This window comes from Rattus norvegicus, chromosome 13 (genome assembly GCF_021556685.1).
Source record: "Rattus norvegicus strain SHRSP/BbbUtx chromosome 13, alternate assembly SHRSP_T2T, whole genome shotgun sequence".
In the NCBI taxonomy this organism is placed as follows: domain Eukaryota; kingdom Metazoa; phylum Chordata; class Mammalia; order Rodentia; family Muridae; genus Rattus; species Rattus norvegicus.
The window spans coordinates 43,637,569-43,664,280 of record NC_141546.1 but is presented as its reverse complement, the minus strand read 5'-3'; the positions used below and the strand labels follow the sequence as shown (position 1 = coordinate 43,664,280).

The 26,712-nt window shown below is 41.0% G+C and overlaps 1 protein-coding gene across 1 annotated transcript in view; it reads right to left on the bottom strand.

Annotated features, from left to right (window-relative positions):
- The window catches only part of Thsd7b (thrombospondin type 1 domain containing 7B), a 902,908-nt gene that overhangs the window by 565,071 nt on the left and 311,125 nt on the right, over positions 1 to 26,712 (bottom strand). Inside the window, 2 exon segments of the mRNA NM_001191669.2 lie at positions 271 to 519; positions 22,056 to 22,866. Of these exon segments, the coding sequence (NP_001178598.1) occupies positions 271 to 519; positions 22,056 to 22,866 (1,060 nt within the window).

The following is a 26,712-nucleotide window of genomic DNA, read 5'->3' as shown; positions in this document are numbered from 1 at the left end:
ACTAGGGACAGCTATTTACAAGTGTCTTTTACACCAGGTAAATGTAACGATCGCTTTCATCATTTACTCCTTGAAGCACCAGAGGATGAGAAACACTGAGGCACTTTTGGGAATTTTGTAGCATCAGTGCTGTGGGAACGGAACTTGAATGGTGATGTCCCTGCTCTTAAGCCACTGCACTGCATCACCAAGTAAAGGAGATCTATACTGAGAAAGAAAGACTTGGTATCAAATTAAAATTAGCTATTAAAATGTTCAAGAGTGAAATACCTGGGACATGGTTGCAGAAATTCCCCTTCAGCAATGCAGGTCTCTTTCTCAAGTAGTTCTGGGCATTCCTGGCCACCTCCAATTGCAATATGCTTCACGTTCCGGCTCCTGCTCCTTACTCCAGGTGATAGAGTCCCAGAACGGCAGGTCTTGGAGCAGGGGCTCCACGGAGACCATTCAGAAGTCTCACAGTCCTTTGGCATCACACAAGGCTGGACAGTAAGTGGGAAGGAATCTCGCATACAAAGGCTGAAAGGATGAGAGCAGAAAAGAAAATTGAATGTAGATTAAGTAGATGCAACCAGCATTATAAAATTCTTACTATAAAAAAGTTAAAACTTAGTTTGATTCTCTCTCTCTCTCTCTCTCTCTCTCTCTCTCTCGTGTGTGTGTGTGTGTGTCTGTATGTATGTGTGTGTGCCTGTCTCTGTGTGTGTGTGTGTGGTGTGTCTGTGTGTGTGTGTCTGTGTATCTTTCTGTGTGGTGTGTGTGTGTGTGTGTGTGTGTGTGTGTCTGTATGTATGTGTGTGTGCCTATATATCTGTGTGTGTGCCTGACTCTGTGTGTGTGTGTCTGTATGTATGTGTGTGTGCCTATATATCTGTGTGTGTGCCTGTCTCTGTGTGTGTGTGTGGTGTGTCTGTGTGTGTGTGTCTGTGTGTCTTTCTGTGTGTGTGTTGTGTGTGTGTGTCTGTGTGTTTGTGTGTACTAAGACATACATGTAGAGGTAAGAGGACAGCTTTGTGGAGTTGGGTCCCTCCTCCCAATCCTGTGTGTCGGGATTGACAGCAGTGTTTTAACATCCTGAGACATCTCACTTGCCCTAATTTGACATTTTAATGGGGCTGTTTGAAAGGTACAGATATCATGATAGAACCATGGTATATGTTAAATATTTAGAACATAAACTTATGGCAAACAGTGTAATATACCTATGGCCCCATCTATTCAGGAGTTTGAGGCAGGAGGATGTTTTGAGATTAGGAGTTCTAGGTAAGGCCTCATCTCAAAGAAAAATACTAATAATGCTTACTGTTTCACGGGTAGCAACAAAACTGCCTCACCCTAGAGAGATGCCTACAGAAGATACACTTTTCCCTTGCCCATAGTGTCCCCTTCATGATGTAAACTATTAACACTCACTGACTTGGCCTGGGCTGTGCTCTCTCACAGCAATGTTCTGAGTTACATTTTATTATACCCACTTTGCAGAGAGAAGGACTTGGACTCACAGAGCCTATGTAATTTCTTCCCTGTAAAATGAAGGCAATCAGAGGCTTTAGCCTAAGATCTCTATTCTTAGAACCATTGAGATACTTCTTTAAATGGGCTATTGATTATGCTTCTGCATACTATTCAGCTCTTAGCATCAATATTTTCACATGTGAAGTTTGAGAAGAATCAAATAGTTCAGACTCTGACTGGAAAGCAGACACATTAGAGCAGACACACACGATGATGGAGTCAACACCATGACAATTACACTTCTGAGAAGCGCACGAGAGAGGGTGAGAAGGCTGTCAGTGCTGAGATTTCAAAAGGCAGATAGGAGCTCCTCAGATTTAGGATAAAACTGTTTCATCCAGGGGAATTGTCCACCTGAAACCTTGAGATACCAGTATCCTACTGGGATGTGAACCTATGGTAAGTTGGACCCAAGTGCTAAATTTCAAACCACTTGCCTTTGTGTCAATAACTTAGACAATGACCACAATGGGAGTATTTATACTATAAAAATTGGTAAGTGCTATAAATCAATCTTTCTCTAATCCCTCAAGCCTTGTTGCTAAAGTTTAGAAACATCACGGGGCAAAGGTGAAAACCCACTTTGTTTTGCTGACATATTAAAGTGCAAGTAGGAAACTGGGGAGACAGGATGTAGGGAGGTTCTTCAAAAGTGGACCGGAGAGGCAAGCCATGTCTCAGCAGTCCCTCTAAGAGCCTGAATGTGAGCTCAGTTCCCAGCACCTGTGTCAGACACCTCATAACTGTCTGTGCAACTCCAGCTCCAGGAGATATGGTGCCCTTTTCTGGCCACACTAGACAAATGCACTCACATGCATACATTCCACATGGACAAGTTATTTGAAATACAATAAATCTTTTCATAAAAGTATGTAGGAAAACATTTCGTGTTACGGGCTACAGAACATTAATTTAATTGAGATGAAACAATTCTGAGTGGAAGAAAATCAGTCTCAGACAGATGGTATTGCACATATTAGCTCCTGTCCCTTTGTCTTTCTCAACTCCTTATTATCAGCCCTCACCCCTAACTCAGGTTGAAAGTACCCAAAATTTCGGGAGGAAAAGGGTAGTATTCTTAGAAATGTACATATGTCAGTGTTTGAATACTAGATCCCAAAGTTAAGACCACATAGACTGGCAGAATACTGGCTGCACAGAGTGATCCCTCCATCCACAGGCATAATGTTTGAGGTTTGTAACTTGGAAAGATATGTAAATAGGGCGTCTAGCACTTAGACGAAGCAGGGTGCAGAAGAAAACATTCTTGCGGTTTCTTATACCAGTGGGCAGTTTGTAGTGATATTTTTCCACATCCATATGCTTTGTTAAGCCACTGAGGGTTAATGTCACATTCTTAGGTGATATCAGATGAAGGTTGTATCCCGCGTGTCATTGTTTAAACTACATTTAGAAAATTTAGAAATTTAGAACTTGAACATTAGAACATTTAGAAGATAAAGAGGGAAGCATATTGGGGGGGGGATGAGCGCACACTGAGAAGAGAGAGACAAAGGCTGTGTGCGACCAAGTTCTAGAGGGAGAAGAGAAAGAAACCCTAAAACCACACTGTGGTCTTGGATGCCCAGGTTCCAGATTTTCTATTTCTTTTGTTTATCAACCAAATGCATGGCATTTCCCCTGACAGTTCAAGCAAAGAGATCCAGAAATCTATTCAACTCTTTCAAGTCATTTGTGGTTTTAGAAAATGGCTTTCCTTTCCCCTACATAAGAAAAGATTCAGGGCCCAGGGAAGTGCCTCAGTCAGTAACACCCTAGTAGAACAAGCATGCGGGCCCAAGTTCTATCCATGATGTGAATTCAGGGATGGTGGTGAATGCTTATAATCACAGTGCAGAGGAGTGGAGACAGGTAGAGATCAGCAGCTTGCAGGTGTGCTGGCCTCACTGAGCCAATGAACATGGACATGGCAGGGTTGCATTAAGCCTTGAGTATTTTGTAAAAGACCCCAAATCTCTTGCTTTATTTATATTTTAATAAAAGGATTATATCTCTTTGAATGTGTATTGGTCTGGTTTAGATATAGCTTTTACAAGATTGTATCCCAAGGTTAAATTATTATTATTGTTGTTGTTGTTTTTGTTATTAAATATTATTTAAAGGCACCATATCTATTCCCATATTGTAGTTTGACCTTGTAATTGGAACATCATAAATATCTGGACCCTGATGCCTGCGTGCAGTTAGTCTCTGGTCTACTGGGGTTCACTATCTGCAGAAGAAAAAAGGCAATGTGACATGATCCACGCACTCCCCACCCCTAGATCTGTGCTGACCTTTCGTGTGGGTGGAATCACCCTATAAACAACAGCACACAATGAACACTCCTGCCTGCACTGAAACAGGAATCGATCCTTTCATAGAAGGCCGTGTGCCTTTTTAATGAAACAGGCGTAAGCTGAGGATTCGTCTCTCCAAGTGGAGATGCTGTGATAATTATGCCCGCTTGACATTTATAGATCATGCTGTCATCTGTAAATTACCTTGCAAGTACTCAGCTGTAAAGGGAATCGTTGTAACTTAAAAACTCCCCTAGTTTTCAGCCTCCTCTGGAAATGTAAGGACATGTTTATGCTTACAGATTAACAGAAGGTGTTACAAAATAAAAGTCATTAGTGAGGTACCTTAAGTCATTAGCCCTGCTGTTAGGGCTGCTTTAAATCTACTAAATATTTTTTAAATAAGAGGGGGATAAAAAGATTCTATAGCTTTCTAATAAGACTAAATAGTTCATCCAGATGCCCTTAAGTAAACACAAACCCACAAGTCTCATGTCCACTGCAAGCCTACCTCCGTTTCTGTTGTCTAGAAGTATCATTTTCAAACTGAATTATACTATTTCATGTCATGTCTCATACTTTCATTAAGTAGCAATGTGTTCTTAAATAATATACAGTAGTGCCGCAGACTTTTACATGTTTGCTTGAATATTATATATATATATATATGCATAAATGCTGCTCTGTCTATCAATGATGATAACACAGAAGTGCTCCAGTTAAATTTTATTTCTGAGTACTGTTCTAATACACAGGACTTGTTTAGGGCTCATTTCCTATTGGGGTACTTTTGGTTACACTTGCTTATCTTGCCTGCTTTGACAGGATGAGACACAGAACCTCTGTGCATATGTTGGTACTGAACAGACATTGCAGCAGCATGCGGACTCAGGATGTAAAGATGTGCAGTGAGCGTCAAAGGAGCTTAGGGGGCGAGGAGAGTGAGAAGAGAAGTCAGCTGCTCCTGTGTTAAGGATCCTACAAAGCCAAATGTCTGGATTTTTTGGCGAGTTAGGATGTTGTAGACCAGAGCTGAATCCCATCTTTATCTCTAACCCATCCCTGAGTTGAGTCGCATCCCTATGTCTAACCCATTCCTGTGACTATAACACAAACAAAACAAAACAAACACTCACAATATGTTTGTAGTAAACCACTGTATCACCCACCAAGTTAAGAATGCCACCAAATAGAATCTAAAACCTGCAACAGAGATGTCCTTTCTTTGCTCAGCAACTAAAGTATCGCGAACTACTTCCGTATGAGAGCACGGTACTCAGGTCAACCCGAATCCTTATTTCTAGGCCATGGTCTCTCACATTTGCCTCTAGAGTGAGCCGTCACTTTTTCGCTTTGAGATTAGACCTGTGGTTTGCTTCAGCAAGTAACTTCCACATTCTGATTAGAAGCATTGGCATTTTTTTCTTTCTTGTCTGCCCTCAGTTTTTGGTGTTTTCCAGATTACCAAGGACTTGTTGATAACACAGACTTCCTGATTTGTGACCTGGCCCATACAGCTAGGGTGACGAAAACTCCCTTAATTGCCACACCCTGTTTCTTAGTGTGTCTATGAACCTACAAGTTCACATGCCCAGAGAATATCGCACATATAGTTAGTGTAAGGGCCCCATTATGAAAATCCAAGCGGGCAGAGAGTAATGCCAGCCTAAAAGAACAGACAGAAAGTCGAATGGGATTTGAGGATAGCAGAGGCTGTAATGATACAGGTCCACAAGCAAAGGAATACCGAAACTTCCAGAAGCAGGTAAAAATGCATGTGATTTCCCTAAGAAACTCCAGTCCTTTCCTCGTTTTAAGATTTTAAACTATCTTTAGACTCTGGTGAATTTGTCTTCCAATCCAATCAAATTTAAAAAGTGGCATCATACACACATATGCATATACGGGCAGAAGAGAGATCCAGAATAATACAGCTTCACACTTGTATCAGTAAATGCTGTTGGTCTAGATAATACATGGTTCTCATCAGAAGGGTAAACATCACCATCAACTGACCATGCAATGACCAGATCGTTTCCCTAGCATCTTCCCCAATCCTAACCTCTCAGGTTTCCTTTGTCCAGACAAGTATGCCCCATCCCTAGCTTTATGTATAGAGGTATATGTGCATGTATGTGTGTGGTATGTGCATGTGTGCATACATGCATGCATGAGTGTGCGCATGCGCATGTGTGTCTGTGTGTGCTCATGTGTGTCCATGCATGTGCATGTGCGTGTGCATGTGTGTATGTTTACATGCATGTGTGTGCACGTGTGTGTACAAGTGTGTGTACATATGCATTTGCATGTGTGAGTGCAGGTGCCTGTGTGCATGCATGCGTGTGTTGGCTCATAAATGCTGACTAAAGCAACTATTTTTTTTTCATTTTTATGATACTAGAGATACAACTCAGGGCCTTCTGCATATTAGTTAGAAATTCTACCATTAAGCTCCAACCCAGAGATTCACTAGGGAAGAGAATACTCTTGTCAACACTATGAATCTCTACTAGACGGTTAGGACCACAGAACAATACTTAACACACATAGCTTGCATTCTTCAGGTACAGAGATTATTTTCTGTGCATGTGTCATTGGAAGCATTCTGTGTGCTAGTTAGTGCCTGTAAACCCCAATGCTTTCAAGGAGCCTGTGTTAAGACAGAATAGGCTAAGCTGGAACAACCAAGAAAGCCCACACCTCAATGTTTTGTCAAAATAACCATCTCCCTTTACCCCAGTTATGTATTTATTCTGTTGTTTTTATTTATGAAAGTCTGTAGCAGGTTGTTCTACTCTGGTGAAGCTACTCTTCTCGCCTCAGCCCGCATTCTCTGTCAATTTTGAAGATTCACCTTCTGGTATACATTAGTGGCTTCCAAGGTCCCCTTCAAAGCAGAAGAGGAGGGAGTGAAATTTGTCTAGGGTCACTCAGGACACTGACCTAAACATGCTTGATGAAATACTTTCCCATGGGCCCTGGAATGTGAAACGTAGCAAACACACAGAATATGCTTAATGCAAAGCATGTATAAATTGAATCACTCCATGTGTCTTCCACATAAAGGAAAGTTTCCATTTTTACCTTGAGAGTTTACTCTTGTATTCATTTGCTATTATGTAAACAGGGGTCCAGAATACAGAAGAAAAATGTGTTGTGTTCATTTTGCTGTATTTAACTGGAAATCTGAAAAGTTGCATGCCTTGCAAAAGTCACAAAATGATCTACTTTATTAAATCATTGTATCCCTACATTTAAATCTACCTCATACATGGTTTAAAAAAGTGTGGATTAAAGTAATTAAAATGTATGAGGAAAAACTTTAATTGAAAACCTTTTTCCATTTCCTTTCACTTTGTTCTAAATTGCACAATATCAGTTTATAGAATTTAATACCCCCAAAGTAACTTTATGGTCAAAAGGAATTTTTTTGGCAATGAATCTGCAACTAAGAAGTCATTTTTGGAGATCCTGGTGAAGCAGATCCTGGGCTATTCCAAAGTATGGCTGCTCCATTCAAGAAATCCTGCTATCCACACAGCAGCAGATTACTCAAATTGTGACATAAAAGCAAGGGAAAGGGCACTTCTACAGCTACCAGATTATAACTTGGGGAACATTTGAAATATCATGTCATGACAATAACACCAAGGAATAAAAATGAGAATGGAGAGCTGTGCTAGGACCAAGGAAAGACAGACCAGGAGATTGTATGTGATGTGTCTATTTTGCTGACTTGATACCTGCCATCTATTAGGAACACCCAAAATACGTTGAGGATGACAATTTAAAAGAAAGCCTGCATGCACCAAGGTCCTTGCAAATTCAAGAGCGTTAAGAACATCATTTTAAATCAATGGTGATCAATATTTAGGTCATGACTCCGAAAGAACACCAGAAAACATAGCTATTTAGGCTATGGGCCATAAAAGTAGCAAAATTACCATTACGAAGTAGCATAAAAATAACTTTATGGTTGGGGATCTTCATAACAGGAGGAACTGGATTAAAGGGTCATGGCATTAGGAAGGTTGAAGAACATGGCTGCAAATGATCATCACTAGCCACTATAAGATTCTGACAAACCCAGACAACATTGCTGATGCCAAAAGTTGCATGCTGAACAGAGACTGATATAGCTGTATCCTGAGAGGCTCTGCCAGAGCATGACAAATACAGAGGCAGATGCTTGAGCCACCCATTGAACTGACAAAGGGGTCCCATTAGAGGAATTAGAGAAAGGATTGAAGGAGCTGGAGAGGTTTGCAACCCCATAAGAACAACAATACCTACCAAGCACAGATCCCAGGGACTAAACCACCATCCAAAGAGCACACATGGACAGACCAATGGCTCCAACTGCATATGTAGCTGAGGATGGCCTTGTTGGACACCAATGGGGGGAGAAGCCCTTGGTTCTGCCAAGGTCAGACACCCCCCCCAGTATAGGGGAATGTCAGGGCAGGGAGGTAGGAAGGGCTGGGTGGTTAGTTTGGGGAACACTCTCATAGAAGAAGGGGGATTGGGATAGGGGGCTTATGGTTGGGAAACTAGGAAAGGGGATAATATTTGAAATGTAAACAAATAAAAAATATCCAATAAAAAATCCAAAAAATGATTTTCACAATAAAGTTATGAAACCTGAATGGGTGAAGTATTATGATCATTTCCTGTCACTAGAAACATTATCCAGCTGAGATTTAAAATGTAGTACAAGTCACAGGATAGAAGAGATAGTATCTTCCCCAAATTTCTCAGACAGAATACTAAGAATGACGGATGGATACAGAGTAGAGGGTGTGTGTAACGACGAAGGTGCTGAGGTGAGAAAAAGCCATAAGGACTTCATGAAGAAACACTTTGTAGAAGGTGATTTTCACAATGCAAAGTGACTTTAACTTCCCAAGAAAAACACTTAGGGTGACTGGAAGTCTTTTTTTTTTTTTCTGAGACTTTTTAAATATTGTTTAAATGTTCTTTCTTACAAAATTAACCTGATGCATTTCTCACTTTAAAAACATATTGACCTAAGTAAGCTCACTGTTTAGTAACAATGCAACACTGTGTGGAATGCCAAGCTTTTGACTCTCTAATGCTCAATGGAACCAAGCCATAAAAAAAATTCCTCTTAATTTCTTATTACGATACATACAATTTAAATTTTTTTCAATAGATAATAAACCCAGAATCACCCTGCAATGCTGAAATAGCAGTACGAACTTCTGTTTTATGTGCTACATGGTTGCTCCTAGGGAACAGAGATTGCTCTGTAGACACAGATGTAAGTGTGCGGATATACTGAGGCATTAAATTCTCCAGAAGGAATATCCTCACTGTGATATCATAGTACACTGGAATGGGTGAAGTATTATGATCATTTCCTGTCACTAGAAACATTATCCAGCTGAGATTTAAAATGTAGTACAAGTCACAGGATAGAAGAGATATTATCTTCCCCAAATTTCTCAGACAGAATACTAAGAATGATGGATGGATACAGAGTAGAGGGTGTGTGTAACGACGAAGGTGCTGAGGTGAGAAAAAGCCATAAGGACTTCATGAAGAAGAGATGTCTAAATAAGAAAACAGGAAAATGAGAGAGCAGTCACAGCTAAAATTAACTAGCTGCTGACTAGTTCACCTTCAGGGTTTTGCCTAGTTCACAACCGTGAAACTCTTCCTGCTGTTATAAACATGGATTTATTACATGCTACGGTTACATTTTAAAAGCCTATTTTTGGCTTCACCTTTGGGTGACAATGGTTAGGTCTTAGCTGAAATCCTTTCCTCCACATCAACCCCTCTCCAAACACATGGAGAAGGAAAGAAAGTTAATCTTTGCGTTACCCCTGCACGGCACTCTCAGAGACAGATTATGGCCAGAGTCTGCCTAACTGCCTGCCTGCCTCTCTCTCTGTCGCTCTGTCACTCTGTCTTTCTGTCTCTGTGTGTATGTCTCTCTTTTTATTTGTTTCTGTCCTTCTCTATCTCTGTGTATTTGTATAATCTGCCTCTCTGTCCCTCCCTCCCTCCCTCCCAGTAGTATAACAATGTCCCCCTTTACTCCTTTCTAGAGACTTTAATCATTGCTACCTGTGAATGTTATTTTTAATGATCAAAAGTACTTGGCCAAAGTAATTACATTTGGAATCTTGACACATTAATGCTGCCGTGAAGGAAAAAATGGGAATATCTAACATGGTTTGTATAGATCTCTCTTTTCACTATATGTCTGGGAAGTTATTCTTCAGAAGACATGCTTATAATAATACAATAATAAAAAACAGGCTCAAGAAGTCATACAGTAGAAAAATATATATTAACAGACATGCTGGAAATGAATCTCAATCAATAAAATTAAAATTAAACTGACAAGTGAAACACCATGACTAGAACACATAAAGCAGGGGCAAGGATTTCATACTGGATGGCATAGGAAAATAAAAACAGTTATGTAAAGACAGTGAGCATTACAACAACTTCTAACTGCTCCTATATCTGTTGAAAAGGCTACCACAATGCTACATCAGGTGAGGAGAAGGAGCCAGGGCAATGACTAAACCCACAAGTGGTTTCAATGGAAGGGCAGCAAGAAATACTCCACCTTTGAGAAATGAACAGACATCCAAATACAAGAAGCATGTAGAGCTTCAAATAGACTTGACCAGAAAATCGTCTCTCTGTGTAATGTCATAGTCAAGATGTCCAAATACAAAGCAAACATGACAATATGAAGAAGTATAAAGGGAAATGGCAGCTTACATAAAAGGACAGAAACACTAGAGCGATAACAGATTGCTTATCAGCTCTCAGCAGAATGAATGGGGTGATATATTTCAAGCCCCAAAAGTAAATAACTTCCAGTCAATGTTTCTCTGTCTAGTAAAGTTATCTTTTAAATTTTATGAAGTAATAAGGCTATTCCAAGATGAAAGCGGTTCAGGACATCCAACCAGCAAAGCACACATGAACAAATGTTGTATCCTGAGGAAGAAAACCACCCCAACGATTAGGTAGTAAAGAATCGATTCCATGAGAGGAATAAACAAAAGAAGAGCTAGGAAGAATCCATCCTTCCCAATGTGGTAAACTAGCAAATCTCTAATTCTGAGAGGTAGGGAGGGAGAAAAGATGTCACCAACAAACACAGCAGAAGTGTAGGCAACCTCAGGGAGGAGCGCATTCCCACTTAAAGGCACATGGCCTCTCTTTGTCTCTTAAAAAACACAGAGTAGCTTACTCAGTTGAAAAATCAAGGTACAGAAAGAACACGAAATTGGGTGCTGGTAAGGATTTAAGAGGAACTGGGGGAGCAGAACAAAATGACCAAAACTTATTGTGTTAAAAAAAACTTTAATATCAAGGTCCAATTTTGTTGTTTTAAAAAATATTCATCATGCATACATCACTGACAAAAGAGAAGTAAGAGACAAGTGGCGAAGAAGAGGAAATAAGTGTAAATGTGAGGGAATTGAATGTCTTCCCAGCTGCATAAACCAGTGCCGAGGCGTGAGGACTCGCCATTGCCGAAAAATAACGATGGGTGATTCCTGCCCTTCACCCTTCTTCCAAACTAAAGGCCAACAGGAAAACTGGTCTCTAAGTGAGCTCGGTTTCATGATATTTGCCAAATATCCCACCCAAGAGAAAGAGGACTAATATTCACAGCACCTGCAAAATACTCTCAAAAACCTTGTTTATGTCCAGTACATTAAAAATTAAATTACATCAATATGGGTGAGGAAGAAAAACAGATCTAAAAGTAAAGATATAGTAAAAAAAAATAACTATCTTCCACTCTTGTTCTTGGTAACCCAAGAGGAAATCATAGGGCCTCGGGAACTTTCCAAGAACAAATGGTTAAAACAAGGTGTGAATGCAGTCAAGGTTTATGTTTGAGGAAGAGGGAGGGGAAACGTGTTTCTAACTAGAGTTTGGAAACACATAAAAATAAACAAAGTAACAATTAGATCTGAAATTTTGAGGTGATGGTTCTTTTTATAATCCTGAAATTTATCATCCTTCAGCTGTTCCTCTCCAGAGATATCATATGTATTTATTCAACTAAAGTGGTTTGAAAATTTTATGGTCCAAATGAGCATGGGTCTTAAAAGAATGCCCAGACCAAATGTTTTCTGGATCAAAATAAAAGTTAAATAAATTCATTTGAGTTTACACACACACACACACACACACACACACACACACACACACACACACAAAAAAAATCTATTGGTTGTTGTTTTTAATAAATACACTTGCTTTTTCTGTAGTTCCTTTGTTTGTTTGTTTGTTTGTTTGTTTGTTTGTCTGTGGTTTTCTTTGGTTTGGTTTGGTTTGATTGGGTTGGGTTGGGTTGGGTTGGGTTGGGTTAGGTTGGTTTGGTTTGGTTTTGGTTTGGTTAGGTTTGGTTTGGTTTGGTTTGGTTTGGTTTGGTTGGTTTGGTTTGGGTTGCTTTGGATTGGGTTGGTTTGGTTTGGTTTGGTAGGGTTGGTTTGGTTTGGTTTGGTTTGGTTTGGTTTGGTTTGGTTTTGGTTTGGTTTGGTTTTGGTTTTGGTTTTGGTTTTGGTTTTGGACGTGAAGTCCTGGCTATCCTGGCAGTTGCTTTGTAGATCGCGTTGGCTTGTACCTCCTAAGTGCTGTAATTAAAGGCATACACCACCACTGCCTGGCTAAGGCTAATCAATGTTTTCTTTGAGACAGGGTTTCTCTGTGTAGCTCTTGCTATCCTGAAATTCACTCTCTAGACTAGGCTGGCCTAAAACTCAGATCTATATTTGTCTGCCTCCTAAGTGCTGGGAATAAAGGTATGTGCCACCGCTGCCCAACTCCTATTTCTTAACACAGATCCACCTCTACTCTGGTAATAAAAGGTAAAATAAAGACAAAAGCACAACAGACCTTTCCATTTCATCAGTTAAGGTATTACAGAAATCCAGTAGCCATTTAGAGAGAGAGGACTGACAGGCTATCTGACAGGAATTTTAAAGGGAATGATGGAAGTGGAAAGACAGACTCATCAGAATAAAGGAGAAAATGTAGGAGGTGCGATGAGACCATTGAAACCAAAAGATTTGGAGAATGGAGAGATGGCTCAGTGGTTAAGAAACCTTACTGCTCTTTCAGAGGACCCAAGTTTAGCACCCAGCACCCATACAGCAGCTCCAACCATCTCTAACTCCAGTTCCAATGGATCCCACATCCTGTCCCGGCCTCTGTGAGGACTGGACACATGTGATGCACTTTCACACAGGCAAGTAAAAGACCCATACACAAGAAAGGAAATAAATAGATCATTAAGAAAGACAGAAATCCAAGAGGGGAATTAATGATTGGGCCCAGGACAGCTGGGAGAACCATGCCCTGCATCTCTGCTGCAGATATGACGTGAAGGGAAAATCGCTGGGGGAGTTTATTGAAGGACAAGGCGGTCGATGTGATGGCCAGCAAAGGGCATCCATTAAAGCCGTGTCCTAGACCGAGAAAGTGACTTTCAGCAAAGCCCTGTAGGAACCGCATTACAGAAGCGGAGACAGGTTTTTCCTATGCTGTAGGCACAAAAGCTAACAGGTATCACAGTCAAAATAGATGAAATGCAACACTCCTGACCCTGTGGCCTTCCAGAGACCAGCAGAAAAGCAGCCGGACTGAAGCCAGACGCAGAGGAGAGTAAAAGCAGATTTTTACATTTAGACAAAGCACGTGGATTAGGAGAAACTTAAAGGTTCACCTAGGGGACCGTGATGTACTGTAGCATGACATGGCCAGGGCACTGTGACCCTTCTCCACAGCTGTGATCACCTACATTAAGACTGGCCTGTTGATATTCCATTATAGGAGAGGGAGGACTCACAATCACCACCCCTCCCTAAGGATTGAGAGGCAGTTGATGGTTGCTGTGGGAGGAAGGGACATTTTTTTTTTCAGTGGTATGGTCGCAGGTAAGTAGCCCAGGCTCCTGTAAATAACCCATTACCCATTTCCTGCAGTAACTGTAATTAGACTCATGGAGTGAGGGAAACAAACAAAAACCAGATGTGAAGGTTGAATGTGGATTACAGAAAGAGCACAGGAATCATCAGGAGTAAAGGGAGAAGAGTGGCAGAAAGGGAGGGTGCAAATGATCAAAATGTACTCTGCACATGTGTGAAAATGGCTTTATAAAACCAATTCATACTTAATTATAATTAATGCGTGACATATATAAAACTAAAGAGGAAGGGAGGAAGGAAGAAGTAAGGAAAGAAAGGCACTTCTTTGGGAAGATGTATTTCAACCTTTCCATCAAACTCCTGTGAGACAATGCCAGCACAGTTTCACAAGTAGGGAAGAAAGAAAACAGCTCTGTCACCCAGAAGGGTGAATGGCTTCCAATGGCAACTCTCTGTCTCGGCTGTAGAAGGTGGAGCAGCAGAAATGCCCTTACTAACACCATCTTTCCTAACAGCTTGATCATGCCATGGCAGTACATGAGGCCTCTCAGAACCATGGATGATTAAACACAATGAATGTTCATGAGATATGATTTCATGACATGATGTGGAGAGGGCTGCTCTGGTTCAATATGCTGCCTTAAATGTTAAACAGATCGCAGGAATTTCTGGTGTCCATCAAGGCAGAAAAGGGACTTGGACATAGAAGTAGCACAGACGGACAAACAACCATCCTTCTTAGATCCATCATGAAGTAATGTTCAAAGGTGATTAACTGACCCCAAAATTGGAGAGGCAAGTAGCAGAGGAAAACAAAACACAGCCTTTTGAAGAAAAAGCAGAAGCTGAAGCTAACCCTGCAGCCGTTCCAGAGCAGGAAACGCTAACAGTTGTCGATCAAGGGACAGTGTGGACAGCTAAAAGCTCCTGGAAGACTTGGCCCTTAGGGACCTTTTTCCATGAATGTTGCCTTTCATGAAGGTTACCTCACAATTAACAACAGATAGAGAGAATCATAGCTCCAAGAATCACAGGGAACATCCTACAGGGCAAACACTAAAATTAAAGGGGCAAACACCTAGGCAGGCGCATACACACACACACACACACACACACACACACACACACACACACACACACACTTCCTTGGGAGTGCAGACATTAGGATTTCTTGGGTTTGGTGGCTAACAGCCTTACTCAAGATTCAAGAAATGCCTATTCTTTCCAGGACTTTTATCATGAAGGGGTGTTGAATTTTGTCAAATGCTTTCTCAGCATCTAATGAAATGATCATGTGGTTTTGTCCTTTCAGTTTGTTTATATAATGGATCACATTGATGGTTTTCCATATATTAAACCTTCCCTGCATGTTATTCAATATAGTTCTTGAAGTTCTAGCCAGAGCAGTCAGACAACAAAAGGAGGTCAAGGGGATAAAGATCAGAAAAGAAGAAGTCAAAATATCACTATTTGCAGATGACATGATAGTATATTTAAGTGATCCCAAAAGTTCCACCAGAGAACTACTAAAGCTGATAAACAATTTCAGCAAAGTGGCTGGGTATAAAATAAACTCAAATAAATCAGTAGCCTTCCTCTACACAAAAGAGAAACAAGCTGAGAAAGAAATTAGGGAAACGACACCCTTCTTAATAGACCCAAATAATATAAAGTACCTTAGTGTGAATTTAACCAAGCAAGTGAAAGATCTGTACAATAAGAACTTCAAGACTCTGAAGAAAGAAATTGAAGAAGACCTCAGAAGATGGAAATATCTCCCATGCTCATGGATTGGCAGGATTAATATGGTAAAAATGGCCATTTTACCAAAAGCGATCTACAGATTCAATGCAATCCCCATCAAAATACCAATCCAACTCTTCAAAGAGTTAGACAGAACAATTTGCAAATTCATCTGGAATAACAAAAAACCCAGGATAGCTAAAACTATCCTCAACAATAAAAGGACTTCAGGGGGAATCACTATCCCTGAACTCAAGCAGTATTACAGAACAATAGTGATTAAAAACTGCATGGTATTGGTACAGAGACAGACAGATAGACCAATGGAACAGAATTGAAGACCCAGAAATGAACCCACACACCTATGGGCACTTGATTTTTGACAAAGGAGCCAAAACCATCCAATGGAAAAAAGATAGCATTTTCAGCAAATGGTGCTGGTTCAACTGAAGGTCAACATGTAGAAGTATGCAGATCGATCCATGCTTATCACCCTGTACAAAGCTTAAGTCCAAGTGGATCAAGGACCTCCACATCAAACCAGACACACGCAAACTAATAGAAGAAAAACTAGGGAAGCATCTGGAACACATGGGCACTGGAAAAATTTCCTGAACAAAACACCAATGGCTTATGCTCTAAGATCAAGAATCGACAAATGGGATCTCATAAAACTGCAAAGCTTCTGTAAGGCAAAGGACACTGTGGTTAGGACAAAACAGCAACCAACAGATTGGGAAAAGATCTTTACCAATCCTACAACAGATAGAGGCCTTATATCCAAAATATACAAAGAACTCAAGAAGTTAGACCACTGGGAGACAAATAACCTTATTAAAAAATGGGGTTCAGAGCTATACAAAGAATTCACAGCTGAGGAATGCCGAATGGCTGAGAAACACCTAAAGAAATGTTCAACATCTTTAGTCATAAGGGAAATGCAAATCAAAACAACCCTGAGATTTCACCTCACACCAGTGAGAATGGCTAAGATCAAAAACTCAGGTGACAGCAAATGCTGGCGAGGATGTGGAGAAAGAGGAACACTTCTCCATTGTTGGTGAGATTGCAGACTGGTACAACCATTCTGGAAATCAGTCTGGAGGTTCCTCAGAAAATTGGACATTATACCTCTCTTGGGCATATACCCAAAAGATGCCCCAACATATAAAAAAGACATGTGCTCCACTATGTTCAAAGCAGCCTTATTTATAATAGCCAGAAGCTGGAAAGAACCCAGATGCCCTTCAACAGAGGAATGAATACAGAAAATGTGGTACATCTACACAATGGAATATTATTCACCTATCAAAAACAATGACTTTATGAAATTCGTAGCCAAATGGTTGGAACTGGAAAATATCATCCTGAGTGAGGTAACCCAATCACAGAAAAGCACACATGGTATGCACTCATTGATAAGTGGCTATTAGGCCAAATGCTTGAATTACCCTAGACGCCTAGAACACATGAAACTCAAGACGGATGATCAAAATGTGAATGCTTCACTCCTTCTTTAAAAGGGGAACAAGAATACCCTTGGCAGGGAATAGAGAGGCAAAGATTAAAACAGAGACAGAAGGAACACCCATTCAGAGCCTGCCCCACATGTGGCCCATACATATACAGCCACCAAATTAGATAAGATGGATGAAGCAAAGAAGTGCAGGCCGACAGGAGCCGGATGTAGATCTCTCCTGAGAGACACAGCCAGAATACACCAAATACATAGGCGAATGCCAGCAGCAAACCACTGAGCTGAGAACAGGACCCCCGTTGAAGGAATCAGAGAAAGAACTGGAAAGCTTGAAGGGGCTCGAAACCCCATATGTACAACAATGCCAAGCAACCAGAGCTTCCAGGGACTAAGCCACTACCTAAAGACTATACATGGACTGACCCTGGACTCTGACCTCATAGGTAGCAATGAATATCCTAGTAAGAGCACCAGTGGAAGGGGAAGCCCTGGGTCCTGCTAAGACTGAACCCCCAGTGAACGTGATTGTTGTGGGGAGGGAAGTAATGGGGGGAGGATTGGGAGGGGAACACCCATAAAGAAGGGGAGGGGGGTAGGGGGATGTTGGCCTGTAAACCGGAAAAGAGAATAACACTCGAAATGTAAATAAGAAATACTCAAGTTAATAAAAAAAAGGAAAAAAAAGATTCAAGAAATGAACCAACTCATGTTAAAGATGCTAACTGTCATATTTTTCAAAGATATGACAGTTAATATTGTCCTCGGGCCTCTGGGTGGGCAGAGGCATGTACAAATACCACTCACACGCTATCTTCAACACCACTGGGCCAAGTCATGACTAGCCCATCAAAGAATGTTAGTGAACACTGGTAATTGAAAAGAAGTTAATCAGAAAAACCTACATGGGATATAATGTCAGCTCTGTGACATTCTGAAAAACCTAAGTTGGAAGTCAATAAAAGCAACAGTAGCCCCCAGGACATTGAAGGAAGAGAGTGGGAGTCAGTCGTGGAAGATAGTGCAACTTTCTAATTGTCCAATCCATGTTCCATAAGAAGATTGAAGTCAGATGCGAGCCCTGGGCTCTAAATGTATTAATATTGGCCTTAGTTCAACAATTACCACCAAGTGCATGGTGTGTTTATACCTCTTAAATTGAGACTTAAACTCCTGTTTAAGTGTTGGGAACTTTGAGTATTGACTTGGGCATGAAGGAGAGATTAGACTTAACACTCAAACAAAGGATCCTGAATATGCAGCCTTCCCTTCTTCCTCTTCTTCTTCTTCTTCTTCTTCTTCTTCTTCTTCTTCTTCTTCTTCTTCTTCTTCTCTCTCTCTCTCTCTCTCTCTCTCTCTCTCTCTCTCTCTCTCTCTCTCTCTCTCTCTCTCCACACCAGGACAAGGAATGAAGGTTGGGAAGAAAACCCTTATGAAGAAACAAACTGATCCACTTCTTGATTCAGGGCTTTCCTACCTCCTAACCACAGAAATGAACCAACTCACGTTAAGGTGCTTAACTATACTATCTCTTTATGGGAACCCTCAGTAAGGCTCACGGTACCATAACAGAAGTGCAATGCATTATACATTTCTAAAGAAACAATGTGGAAGCAGGAGATAGGTCTTGTGTTTAGATTACTGACTGCTCTTCCAGGAGACCAAGTTTCCGTTCATTCACAGCACACACATGTTGGCACACAGCTGTTCATGGCTACAGTTCCAGGGGATCCCTTCACACAGACAAGAAGGCACACAGAACGCCTATACACATAAAATAAATTTAAAAGATAAAAACAAAAAGGAACAGAATATTGGTATTAATAGCTCGGGCTGGAAGCCACAGAGTAGAATATCAATCAAGTTCTGGTAATAATCTTTCTAAGAGATTAAACACTAAAGCTGTCATGAAACTGCAAGAACAAAAGTCTAATAAAACAATACTCCTATTTATGGGGCTCTACCTTCCTGACTTAATGATACCTACCCCCATACCTTCCTTCATTCTAGGTTAGATTTTCAACATATGAATTGACCAGGGAGACAAAAGTATTTATTGTATAATGTAGTTATGACAAGGGTATCATCCAAAATGCAAACAAGCTCGGAACTGATTTAGAATACAAAGAGGCATCTGGGAACTCCATGCTGTGACTCTACACTAAACTAAAGCCCACTATTAAAACTAAAGCCAATCTGTCACTACACGGGATGAAGGACATCAAGGAAACAGCGTCTTCTAACTGTAGCACAACCAATACACACATAAACTCACAGAGACTGGGACAGCATGCACAGGGCCTGCATGGGCCTGCACCTGCTGGGGCCCTAGCACTGATAAAACTGGTCACATGCCTCCTAACCCAAGTAATAAACACCTTCAAATGAAAACGAGTTTTATCCAAGGGAATCTTCCTGGGCAAGCAAAGAACTAAGGGTAGGAGCATGCCTAGCAGTAGATGGCCTACAGAAAATGCATCCAAGGGCTTATTTGGGGATTCCCCATCTCATAATGTGTGTCAGGGCATCAGGGCATCTCTCTCTCTCTCTCTCTCTCTCTCTCTCTCTCTCTCTCTCTCTCTCTCTCTCCCTCTCCCTCTCCCTCTCCCTCTCCCTCTCCCTCTCCCTCTTTCTCCCTCTATTTTTTCCTTCTTTCTTCCTTTCTTTTTACCTAACAGATCCTTTGCGTGTGTATTGTAGCTTTCAATTTTGTATTTGTATGGGATTCCTGCGTATGAGAACATGTGTGTCTCTGCATCTACATGTGTTTCTCATCCTTCTTGTTCTTTTTTTTCCTGTTTGGTTAGTACTATTCTGACTCATTCCTTGTGTCGTCGTCTTCTTCTTCTTCTTCTTCTTCTTCTTCTTCTTCTTCTTCTTCTTCTTCTTCTTCTTCTTCTTCTTCATCATCATTATCATCATCATCATTATTATTATTACAATTATTAACCATACTCTGAATATGTTGTATCAAAAATATAGTTTCCTTTTTTAAATCTCTTAATTTTTAAAAATTTTTATTGGCTATTTTGTTTATTTACATTTCAAATGTTACTTGCCTTCCCTGTTTCTTCTCCAAAAACCCCCATCCCATCCCACCTCCCCTCTCCCTGCCTCCACAAGGACACTCCCTCATCCACCCATGCACTCCCCACTTCACTGCCCTAGTATTTCCCAACACTAGAGCATCAAGCCTTTACAGGACCAAGGGCCTCTCCTCCCTTTTATATATTTTCAAGGAAGAGAAAGAATAAAACAAAAAGAAAGCTGATAGATATATATTTTATTATATAAATTTTTATTAAAAAGATTATTTTATTATATTGTCATTTCCAGCCTGAGCTGTTACTAACAGTATTCTGTTTCATTTCTTTTTTTAATCTATTTCTTTTATGTTCATTGGAAATTGTGTGTGCATTCCTGTCTGTGTGGAGGTGCTGGATCCCCTGGAACTGTAGTCAGAGTCAGTCATGAGCTGTCATGTAGATGCTGCAAATCAAACCATGAAACAGCAAGAAAAGAAGTCTAATAAAACAATAGTTCTACTTATGGTTGCTCTACCTTGCTGCCTTAATGAAGCTTGCCTTAATGACACACTGCCTTTGAGGTTTGTTTGTTTTCTAAGAAGAGAGAATAAGAATGCTGGTTGGAAGGGGAGGCAGGGAGGAATTGCAAAGGGTTGGTGGAGAGAAACTATGCTCAGAATATATTGTATTAAAAATCTAATTTTTTAAATGAAAATATAAGGTATCTCCTGGACCCCCATGGTAGAAGGAGAATACTGACTAGTCCTGCTAGGGATTGTCCTCTGTCCTCTTCATATATGACACATACACGTGTGTGCACACACCTGTGAAGTGGCATGGAGAACACACCACCATCACATTACTACACAGGGGAGGCCTCCTTTGTGATCTCAAGAAAGAGGCACTGATGATGGTGATTACGGCTGAGAATAGCATTGCGCTATTTGGCGATTTAAATATTATTGGAAGGTACCTCAATTGTGTGTGTTTGAGGGGTGTCAAAATTTACTAACACCTCCATTTAAGTAGCAGGGAGGAAAACGAACCACATTTTCAGCATGGTTCTATGAGCTTATTCATGATGTCTTAGTCTACATATTTAAAAGAATACGTTTATACAATTTTGATATCCAAATGGTTGCTTTTAAGAGTTTATTCCCTATACAGAAAGAAATTTTAATTATTGCTCATGTAAGCATTTATTGTCGATTAAGCAGTACTAAAAACTAAAGCAGACTTGGGTTATGTTCTAACAATATTACCCTTATAAAAACATATTCAACTCAGATATTCAAGAATGTCTCTAACGGGAGAAAGTGTAGTGTAGAAATGAAAACAGAAATAAACTTGGAACACCGCGGGTGCCTTGTTAAAGGCAGGGAACACTAACATATTTATATCTCAGCTCTGGGAGCAACGCTGATTTCTTAGCATAAAAACCATTTAGTTCTATTATGATAGTCACTAAAGTCCTCTGTTTGTATTTATGGATATTGGGATGAATCGTAGAAACGAAAGACTTAACCTTTGTGCGATGGATGGTGCTAGTAACCACACAAGAATTTAAGGCAGGTGAGTGGCTAAGTGGACGAAGACACTTGCTGCCAGGCCTGAAAATATAAAATATCTCCAAGACCCTCATGGTAAAAGGAGAAAACTGACCAGTCCTGCCAGGGTTTGTCCTCTGCCCTCTTCATATATGACATATACAAGCACACACGTACACACACACACACACACACACACACACACACACACACACTGCAGGGTAGGAGAGGAAGATGGAAAAATACAGAGACATATAGAGATGGACACATACACAGAGGAAGAGACAGACAGACACAACAAGAGAAGTACAACAAAAGTTTAAAACATTGGTTGCTTACACCATGAAACGTCTGACGTCTGACGTTCCTAATAGAAGTAGAAAATTTAAATGGAACAAAAGCTTTTAAAATACCAAATTACAATCATTTTCTCTTTCTAGGGATCACAAAGAACCCTTACGGGTGTGCTCATTACAATGCCCTAGATCAAGGAAAGACAAGCAGGGAGGACATCCTACCTTAACAGGGCGTTTCTTCCATCACTTCTGGTGCACCACACCTGCCTGGTTTGGAAACCTATCTCTATAGCCCCAGGCTGGGAGTGGTGCTGTGCTTTGTAACTCTGATGTGTTAGGGTGACTTGCTCGTTTGAATCAGAGCTAAAATCCTGGACATTTCTTCCGCCGAGCTCGGCTTCCTTAAGGTGAGGGAGTCTACACTTGCTCCATGGTCCCACCTTAAGGCTGAAGGAATATTCCTCTTTCCCAAGAGGACAGGAAATTGGAGCCTCACAGGCTCTGGACTCAGTGAGATTTGGGCACTGCAGACCTCCATACAGAGGGGGTGCGATGGCCACACGAGTTCTATGCTGCAGCTTCTTCCCACACCCTTCAGGGCAGGTGGACCACGGGGAGAACTCAGATACCACACAGTCCCTGGGGCAAGGGATGAGGCAGGCTTGCTCTGTGGGAGGCTGAGGAACAAAGTGTTCACAGATCTCACTGGCCACCATGGTTCTGTTGAGCTTCTGAAGACAGCGCACTGTCCGGTGCTGTAGACCGTGCTGCGCAGTCACACACTCCACAGCCCGAGGCCTGGGCTCTCCTTGGGCCCCAGGAACCAGCAGGCAGCGGTGCCAGTCTGAAACCTCCCACTGGAAGAGGTCACTGTGCCAGTCACACACGCGGAAACAGCTCCTTTCCTTCGGAGGTCGGCTGCTCTCATCACAGTTCGCCATGGGACTCGTCCACCCTTCTATGTGAAAGCACCACACAGCGCGACTCTGGGTTCCGCCTGGTCCGCAGTCACCTGCACACCTTCCCCAGGGACCTGAGATAGGAAAACAAGGCTCTCCATCATTCTTCAGCTCTGGTGGAAAGGGAAGTCTACGTACTTCATGACACGCACTACAAAAATCACACATTTGGCGTGAAATGGAGGCAATATTTATGGTTGAAGTTGGACACTCTGTCTCAGTTTTAAGATTGTGGAAATCACCTTCCGTCCATGATCAGAAATTCTAACCAGTAAAACTCGCTTGACTATTATGAAGTTTATTTCTTTAGTCATGTAAAGTGGAAAAGAAAGAAAGTGCTAACCTAAAGAGGTGTTCTAAGGACTTATGGTACTACGTGGTGCCAAGAAAACATCATCTTACAAAGGATCCAACCATTAAGGCTGTGTTCCCCAAGCCTTTATATGTAACTCAATATTAACCCTTTTAAATTAGTATTCAAACATCCCAGCTAGGCAATTTTTCAGTAGAAAGTCTAGGGACTGGAAAGATGGCTCAGCCCTTAAGAGCATTGGCTGCTCTCTAGAGATTTACATGGCTAATCTCAAGCGTCTAGGATTCCAGTCTCAGAAAATGAAAAGCTACCTCCTGACCCCAGGCACCAGGCAAGCACACAGTGCATAGACTTACACGAAGGCAAAATATCCACATTCACAAAAATATTAAGACTAAAAATATTTTCAAAAGAAATAGCCTGCAACTAAATTATTTTTAAGGTGGGATTTTCACGTTTCCAGTTCTTCAGTTTACAGAGCTCAAAAGAGAAATAAATTTTTAAAAGATTGAAACATGGTGATATTTATTTTTACTTTCTAAATAGTTGTCCCCAGTTTGGGTTAGCTTTTCCTGTGGTTAATTCCAGGAGAATAGAGAAATCTAACACAAAGAGCAACAATAAGAAAGCATATGGTATATGCTTTGACTATAGAAATTCTGTCCCTGGAAATGGAATGAGTGTTTGGAATTTTTTTATTGAACATTTAGTCTTTTTAATTAAAACTTTATATAAAACACAACACAACACACACACACACACACGCACACACAATCAAATTAACTAGACTTGAAGTGATATTTTATACATTTAGAATAACCCATACTGAAGCTTTGGATTCACATTGGATTCTACACATTTTTTGTTGCTTAATATACTTTTGGTACTTACCCTCTACACACACACACACACACACACACACACACACACACACACACCAGTCAAAAGTGGAATTAGCTTTGTGATGTCACTCATTACTCAAGTAACTATTACCTGAATTTAGTCTTAGTTTTAGTATTTAAAATGAAATACTACTCACTTCTAAAGACACTTGGTCTTTCTGTGTGGTGCAGGTTAGCCTTGAACTCCTGGGATCAAGCAAGTCTCTCCCTCTGCCCTTCTCTGCCCTTCTCTGCCCCTCTCTGCTCCTGTGCCCCTGTGCCCCTGTGCCCTGTGCCTCTCTGCCCCTCTGCCCCTCTGCCCCTCTGCCCCTGTGCCCCTGTGCCCCTCTGCTCCTCTGCCCCTCTGCTCCTCTGCCCCTCTGCCCCTCTGCCCTTGCTTTTGCATCTGCCCCTCTGCCCCTCTGCCCCTCTGCCCCTCTGCCCCTCTGCTCCTCTACCCCTCTACCCCTCTACCCCTCTGCCCCTCTGCTCCTCTCCCTTGCTTCTGCATCTGCCCCTCTGCCCCTCTGCCCTTGCTTCTGCATCTGCCCCCTCCTCCCAAATAGTTAGAATGACTGTGAAAACCACAATGCCGGACTGGTTTTGATTTCTGTAGGGTCAAACTCCAGGCCAAGCTTCCAATCTTAGCTTGTAAAAGCAGACCCTTTAATTAATGAGTTTCTGAGTAAAAAGAGAAATATCTATTGAAGAAAATGTTATTTTCATCTTGTCTGCTTAGGCAAGATGGTGTTAATCAGCAAAGCCTCTCTCAAAGTGATGAGGCACTATATGGAACCCAGAAGACATCCTCAGAGCACCAGTCGTATTTTTCTTCTTCTTTTCTTTTCTTCTCTTCCCTTCCCTTTCTTTCCTCTCACTTTCTTTCCTTTACTTTTCCTATTTTTTTTGAGTCAAGGTCTCTCCTGGCCTAGAGGTCTCCAAGGAGCCTAACCTGTATGTCTTGCAGGCATCCGCTGCCTTCCCAGACCTGGGACTATAAACATACCACAATGGGCCAGTCTTCTAACATGGGCTTTGGGGATTGAATTCAGGTCCTTATGCATGCAGGACAAACACTCCCCCCAACACCCCCCACCCCCAAGCTGGCTCTCATCTTTGATCACAAGGACAGAAAATAATCTTGTGTTATAGCAAAGGACAAAAGTAATACATGCTTCCATTTTCCTTACATATGCAACCCGAACTTGTGGTTGTTTAGCAAAGTTAACTACTCTGAAGATCATTAGGGTACCCTGCATCCAAGGAAGCAGAATAATTAACACCAGGTGGGAAAGAAGACACAGTTATCCCATTTCTAAGTCTCACAGGCCACTCCAAACTCGGCTTAATTACTTCATGGGACATATTGTACATGTCAGTCAGTCACATGTTTGGGACCAGTCATAAGCATCGCAGGAGTGCCATCACCTATGTATCCCAGAGAAGTAGGCTATCTCCATTTGGGTTGCCTACTATGGCAGAGTTTGGCATTTTAGCAGAAAAACAGTATCTCATTACAATATTCTTCGTAGTTCAGTTCCCTCTCATATCTATACTTGGGGTCTATAAGTCTAGCATTCATGATAACACTGCGTTCTCAAGCTATGGTCCCAATGCTGCCTTCACTTATAGAATAGGTCAACACAGCGAAGGCTCATGTTATTCACTTGAGAGGGCTTTTCTTTTTCAGTAAATGAGATGTTTACTCAGCATCATATCCTAGAGTTTGTCTGCTCACTTCTGGCATTTCGTCCCAATATTGCCTAACCATGACTACACTTAAAAGTGGCTTTTCTCAAAACTAGTTGACTTGACAAACTGTCTTTAGTGTTAGACTCATAAGCAGCAGGCAAAGCTGTAGTGTGCAAATGAAGATACTTGCTAGCTGACTGTTGCCTGCCGGCTCTGGAGCCTTGATGGTGTGCAGCTATTTCATTTGAACATATTCTCATCCTACCCACGGTTCACTGGGTTGACCACTATGTTCGTTTCTATAAAAACATCCACTCCATACGGAGATATTTCAAAAAAAAATATATGATGGCGGTAAAGCTTACATATAAAATCAATCATGTAAGATATTAAAATTAGAGATTACAAAAGGAAACACTTTGTAAATTACATTGGGATTTAAGAAAAATGACCATGAGGGAATCTCTATTTGCTCAGGCATTAAAAACAGTCAATTCTCCATGCAAGATTTTTGGTGTAAATTAAAGAAAGGAAACGAAAGTCAATTTGTTATAACTCAGTCTTGAAAAGGCTACTATTAAATTTCACTCAGTCAAAGCATACTATCAAACAGATGCTGAACTTTTTAAAATGTTTGACTAAGACATGTTCTTATCCTTATAATAGCTTTCCAATTAAAAGTCCTTCAGTTACCTTCGAAAATAAAGGAGCTCATTTTTTTTGTTAGTTGAAACTATTGATACCTTAAACCTTATACACTGCCATTCTTGTGAGAGCTTTTATATCTTTCATCAACACAAAATGGTACTAAATAACATCATTTTCCCAGGACAATGAAAGTTAAAATATAACTATTAAGAAGCATGAATCGCTACAATCAGAGACCTGACTCCTGTCACAGAGAAGACTGCTGGTTTGTTCATGTGTATTCCTTGGATAGAACTAGAACCAGTTAATAACATTTGAGGGTCTGCACAGCTGCACAGACTCTACCTTCTAGGCAGGAAAGAGTGTGTGTGTGTGTGTGTGTGTGT